General features: G+C 54.0%; 1 protein-coding gene across 1 annotated transcript; it reads right to left on the bottom strand.

Annotated features, from left to right (window-relative positions):
- Window positions 1-336: 336 nt before the first annotated feature.
- LOC105096728 (beclin-1-like) lies at window positions 337-2,678 on the bottom strand. The gene is given in 1 exon segment (XM_064489223.1): window positions 337-2,678. A coding segment is annotated over 1 exon segment (663 nt). The 5' UTR covers window positions 2,081-2,678; the 3' UTR covers window positions 337-1,417.
- Window positions 2,679-6,320: the final 3,642 nt, after the last annotated feature.

The following is a 6,320-nucleotide window of genomic DNA, read 5'->3' as shown; positions in this document are numbered from 1 at the left end:
TTCAGTGGCCCCTTCTTGGGGTGGGGGCAGGGGGCTGACCTGAGTCAAGGACATTACTATACCCTCAAAGCCAGACTAATGTCTGTTTGGGACCGTGAGAGCAGGAGCCTGGTGGTCCTCACACACCGTGCCCATCTCTGAGTCATGTGTCTCCCCCAGTGGCAGGTTTCTCAGACACAGAGCATGCATGCAGAGTCACACACGCCACCGTTGAAGTGACACCAGCACTGTCCCACATGGGGACCCATGTACAGTCAAACAGTAGGAAAGTCTTACTCTGCATTCACCTAAGTGATAACAGTGACACTTTTGTTTGTCAGACTGCAGCAAGTCTTTTATTACACATAATTAACTATCTCCATAACAACACCATTCCATATCTCTAACACACAGCAGAGTGGGCATTCAGTATTGGAACCAAGGGAGATGTATTGAATTTTAAGCTCCCGACCACATCCTATGGTGACCAGGCAAAACTTATATGTCATTTTCTCATGTTTTCCAATCATGTGGCTCACACATCTAACCATCTCAGTGGAGACAAAAATTTCTATTTCGTATTTTGAGTGCAGGAAGTTGAGAGAGAGGAAATCCAGTGAAAACACTGATCTCTATTCAACTGAATTTTTTTTTTAAAGCAAACTTAAATTCTTTTTTCTGAAGGGAAAGAGGGCGAGGCAGACATGGGGTTAACAGTCAAAACTATGACAAATGCTGGTCCCTATACAAGGCCTGTGGTAGCTCCGGAAACTATCACAGGAGATAATAAAGTGGCCTCTGTGTATTTTTTCTTTTTTGGTATTGTAAACATGTGCTGTTCGCTATCACCGGAATTTAATTTAAAACTTTTTTTTTTTTTTGCAAACAAACCAAAATTGTAAGTCTTTAAGGCAAGTATCTCACTAAGGAAAACAGGAGTTCATTTATTAGAAAACCATGAGGACACCCGAGCAAGACCCCACTGAAGATTCACCAGCCTGAACTTGAGACTTTTATCCGCTGTTCCTCGGAGCTAAGCTAGGTGTTTAGGAGCTGCCGCTGCCTCGTGTCTCCCACCTTCCCTTTCTCCACATCTACCCTGCAAGGAAGACATAAATGGATGCCTCGCCTTTCTCAGCCTCTTCTTTGAATTGTTGCTCACAGCCCATGAAAGGACCACTGTGTAGTCAAACCTGTTGTCCCAGAAAAATTGCAGCCCCCAGACCAGTACAAACGCAGGTCCTCAGATCTGTCTGTCAGAGATGCCAGACGCAAATGGTTTCCACTGGGAACAAGCAGAAACCTCTGAAACTGCAGACCATCTTACCCGCCAGGGCACGGAGCAACAATGCCCACCGGCCCCAAGGAGCACTCATCTCGTTCCATTTCTCCAGGAACTTAACGCATCTGGTTTTCTACACTCCAGCTCATCGTCCGTTCACTGTATTCCCCAACACCAAGTTTCCTCCGGATCCAGTCTCTCAGCCTTGGCCTCGACATCCTCACGACTTTCAGCCACTGCCTCGAGGTTCTTTTCTTCCAGCTCCTGAATCAGCCTCTCCTCCTCCCAGGCCAGCTCCTGTAGCTCCATCTGGAGCTGGTCACTGTCATCCTCATTCATTTGCTCTAAGATCTCCAAGAAGCATCTGCAGCTCCGACACTCGTTTTCAGCGATGCTAGGCTGAGTATCAGCTGGCCTGAGAGAGAATCTGTGCCTTCTGCACAGAGCAGCGATCCACATCCTCTGGCCCCACAGGATGTCAAGAAGTCTGGTGACCTTCTGTCTTCAGCTATTGTTCTCCATGGTGGGGCATCAGGTGCCTCCCGATAGGGTGAAGAGGTCAGCACTTTCCGCAGACATCATCCTGGCCAGGGGGATGAATCCCTGAGAGACATCGTCCTGGCGGGATTCAACAAACAGGTCCTTTCCTGAGCTAGCCTCCTCCCTCTGGGTCTCTCCTGGTTTCACCTGGGCTGGGGCAAGTAATGGAGCTGTGGGCTCCTGGGTGGTGACACAGTCTACTTTTGGGGGCTGGCTGCAGCGCTGGCACACGAAGCTGGCCTGTGCGGTGCTGCCGGGCACCTTTGACCCCACCTCCATCCCTCGGGACCTGGAGTCGCCTTCCTGGTCTAGTCTCCTGCAGGGGCACTGTGGCCTTGGGTCAGCCCTGAGCAAGGCCTCTCAAACTGCTCTCACCAGGTCTTTAGTTCCTTCCTGGTCTGCAGCCAACAGTAACTCACATTCACTGAGCATTTATTGTGCACCTGTCTGTGTTCTAAGTGCTTTACATGTATTGACATCCTTCACTTAACCACTTAACCCACATCCACCAGCACTTAGGAGCGGATGCTGGGCAAGGGGCTGGCCACAGCCATGACCAGTGTAATCACAGACCCCGTCCCCATGCAGGCTGGGATCCTGTGGGGAAAACAACCCCGGGAATGCCCATGTGGGGTGTACCTGCTCTTACAGAGACATGGGTAGGGAACCTGAGACAGGCCTCAGTGTCCAAAATGACCTCGCCCTGACCCAAGTACCTTCAGCACGCCTGCCCGAAATGCCTCCTCTCCCTTCCCTTTCCTATTCTCAGTGAGTGTGGATCCATTTTCCCCCACTGCTGCTCTGAAACAGCTCTAGTCCAGGTCTGAAACCCCTGGTGCACCCTGTCCTCCTCTCTCGGCCGTTTTTCATCACAGCTTCTCTGATGCCACCTTAACCCACCCCCTCCCCTGCCCGCCCACCTCACTGGTGCCCCTGCTCCATCCTCTATGGGGCATAAATGCGGGAACGCCTCAGGGTTCAGGCCTGGGCGTCTTCCCTTTCCTGTCTCACCCTCCTTCCACGTGATCTCATCCATGACTTCAAATATGTCTATAAATGCAAGGCTTCGGGGTGTGTATCTCCAGCCCTGACTTTTTCCCTGAGCTCAAAACTCATATGTCCAATGCCTGCTCCACACAGCAGACATCTCCATAGGGCAAAACAGTTTTCTATTGATGCTTCCACATGAACCCAATCTACTACGTCTTTCTCCTCCAAGGAAATAGCAAAACATCTATCCAGATGTTCAGTCCAAAAGCCAGTGAGGTACTCTTTCTTTCCAATCAGACCAAATATAATAAAGTCTTTAAATACATTTTATTTTAAAGAACAAAGGAAGGAAGGGGGAAAGGGAGGGAGGGCTGGTCCACGTCAGAGCTAAATGCCACCCTTCCCCACTGACCCCTTGCCGTGAGACCCCTCCTCCTCCCAGGGCTCCTGGGATCTTCCCTTAGGACCCTGTGGCCCCTCGCCCACTTGAGCGGCTCCTGGCCCCACACAACCCAGGGCCAGCAGCCTCTCTCTGCCTCCCAGTCTGAGTGGTACAGGCCTGGTCAGTTCAATCTACATTGTGGACACAGCCCTCTGCCTCTCTAAAGAAGCACCTCTCCACCAGTGGGACTCTCTCCACCCCCAGAAGAGCTGTTTCCCCCACTGGAGGGGGTCTCTCTCCCCAGGGTCATGATTCTCTTGTCTCTAGGGTCAGAGTTGCCCCAGGTGTTGCGGGGAACCCAAGGCGGTGGCAGTGAAAGGAGAGAGCTGAGCCAGGCTGGGCAGGACGATGGAAGAGCTGGTTTGGGGACAGGCTGAGACTCAGAGTCCCCATCTGGCTGCAAAGACAGCAGATCCTGGCTGAGATCCACAGAGCTCAGGAATGTGGCCGCATCAGCCATGGGCCAGGCAGTGGGCCCAGCTCAAGAGGCCTGGGAATCCTCACTAGCACTGCTGGCTCAGGTGGAAGAGGGAGTTTTCAAAGCAATTTGGGATTGACGGAGGGTGAGTAAACGTCTGGCTGGAGAAATGCCTCTCCCTGGGCTCGAGCCCCACTCTCAGCGTCTGCAAGGCTGACGGTGGACCAGGCACCGACAGCCCAGATGCTGTCGCACAGAAGTGAGAAGCCAGCTGCGTCGCACAGGTGCCTGTGACAGGTGTGTGGCAGGTAACTTCAGGCAGGTAAGGTAGAGTTTGAGACAGTCCAGTAACCAGGGAACAGTGCAGGTGTGTGTGACTCAGGCAGGTACCCCTGCACGGCACAGGTGGAGGAGAGTCTGCACTGGTGTGGGATGATGGGAGCGACAGGTGAGCAGCTGGGGACAGACAGGTGAGCAGGTGACAGGCACACCAACACCACTGCTGAGCACTTCTCACCCAAAATGCCAGATGTTTCAGGGCCACAGTACTCCCAGCCCAGGGAAGCCCCAAGGGGCCTGATGGGGAGGCTCCCCAGGCCCTCTGCCCTCCTCACAGGACAAGAAAGGGTCCTATGACACACACCCCTGGGCTTAGGGAGGGCAGCCCAGCAGCATCCTCGGGGCCAAGGAAGGAAAGGGGGATGGGGAGGTACCTCCAACCCCAGCTGTGTTCCCCTAGGGCCCTCAGAGTTCCCGGACGCTTCCTGCGCTCACTGTCTCCAGTAACCAGGGACCTGATGAGTACTTGTAGCCTCAGACTGCTCTGCTCCCCCGGGAGACAGTGCCACACAGAATTCCTCCCAGGGTGGCTGAGGAAGAGCCTCCCCATCTCCACTCCAGGGCATATGGCCCCTCCCGGCTCAGACCCCCCCCAACCCAGGCCTGCTCCCAGCAGTCACCAAGTCCCCAGAGCATGTGCACACACACACACCCCTCTCCCGGCCAGGTACCCACCACACCCACTCAGGGCACAGGCAGATCAGATGCCCACATGCCCACATGGAAGGTCACCAGCAACCTGGGCACTCCCCCTACTCCCAGACCTGTCCTCAGATCCCAACCCGAGGCCCTCCTGGGGCCCCCACAGGCGGAGCCTACTCCTACCTCCTCGTCTCCCTCCCAGCAGCATCTGCTACCTAGAAGACTAGCCTCAGGGATGGGAGTTGAGGTGGGAGATGGTGGTCAGCACAGACCCACACATCACCGCACTCAACCCTGACTGCCCCCGGGGTTGGCCCACTGACCCCAAGTCATTCCTTGGCCCTCCTTGCTCTCCAGACCCCTGCTGCTGTGGATTCCTATGCCCAGCCCCTCCCAGGTCCCATAAATCATTGCCCCAACTGCCCCTCCCCTTCCAGCTCCCCTACCAAGCAAGGCCCTCAGTTCACCTGCAGTTCAGCAAGCTGTCATCTCTGTTTCCTAGCCAACGAGGGTCAGCACTAACCCCTCCAATCCTAGAGCCGTGCAGGCACCCGCTGTCCAAGACCCACCTCCAAGAGCCCGCCTCCCCAGCCGAACGTCACACATAAGGACACACATCGCAGCCTTTGTCACTTACAGGAGGCGAACCTCTTCTGTTAGTGGGCCAGGCCATCCAAGTATTTTCAAATTACCCCTGGGGGCCCCTGCCTTGTGCGAAAAGGAGCCTAGGTTCTGTTGGCCATGCTCAGTTATTTGTTAATTCCACCTTTCCCTCTCTTCCTCCTGCTCTTTCCGTGTCTCAGTATCTTTCTGTCTTTCTCCCCACCATTCTCTCACTCAGTCTCCCTCTCAATCTCTATGTAATCTCTCCCTCTCCCTGTGTCTCCTGGGCAATTCCTCACCATCTCTTTCTGTCCAATGTTCATTCTCTCACACACCTTTCTCAAGTCTCTCTCTCTGTCTCTCTCACCCTATCTTGCTCTCCCAATGTCCTGTCTCATGCCCCTCCTCATCTCCCTCCTAATCCCCATCTCTTTCTCTCTATCCCTCCCTCTCACCCTCTATTCCTCCCTCCCTCCCTTTCTCTCACTCATGCACATGCGCGCGCGCATGCGCACACACGGTAACGGACCCAATACTCAAGGGTTTCCACAAAGGCACACCTGTGTGCATACTGCCTGGGGCACACACATGACGTGCAATGTGTATAGCATTTGTGTAACTCTGTTCTTGGGCCTTTATCCCACCTGTGCTCCTTCACTGAACAACTCAGGCTGTACTTGGACTTGCAAACCAATGGGGAAGGGAGGGTCCTAAACTGAGATTCTCAAGGCCAGCGCAGGACCTGGCTCAGGCTATAGTACCAACCACACACCAGGCACTGTGGAGACGAGTGGACAACGTAGACAGACCCTGCCCTGGAGAGCTCACCCTCTGGAGGAGAGATGGGCATCAAAAGAATAAGCACCTATTCTCTTAACACGTGAGAGCAGAGCAGTGAACAAAGGTACAGTTAGAGGAGTCACCAGGTGTCAACAGCAGAGGAAACATCCTAGGGGCAGGTGGGTTTGGCACCCAGGGCGGGTGGGTCATGGGTAATCTATCCAGCTTGAAGTCTGGCTCTTACACTGCTTCCTCAGCATCAGGTCAGCATGACTCCTGACAATGGACTGGAAGATGCTCCTTTT

The sequence above is a fragment of the Camelus dromedarius genome, chromosome 9 (genome assembly GCF_036321535.1).
Source record: "Camelus dromedarius isolate mCamDro1 chromosome 9, mCamDro1.pat, whole genome shotgun sequence".
Classification (NCBI taxonomy): domain Eukaryota; kingdom Metazoa; phylum Chordata; class Mammalia; order Artiodactyla; family Camelidae; genus Camelus; species Camelus dromedarius.
This window is presented reverse-complemented; position numbering and strand designations above follow the sequence as displayed.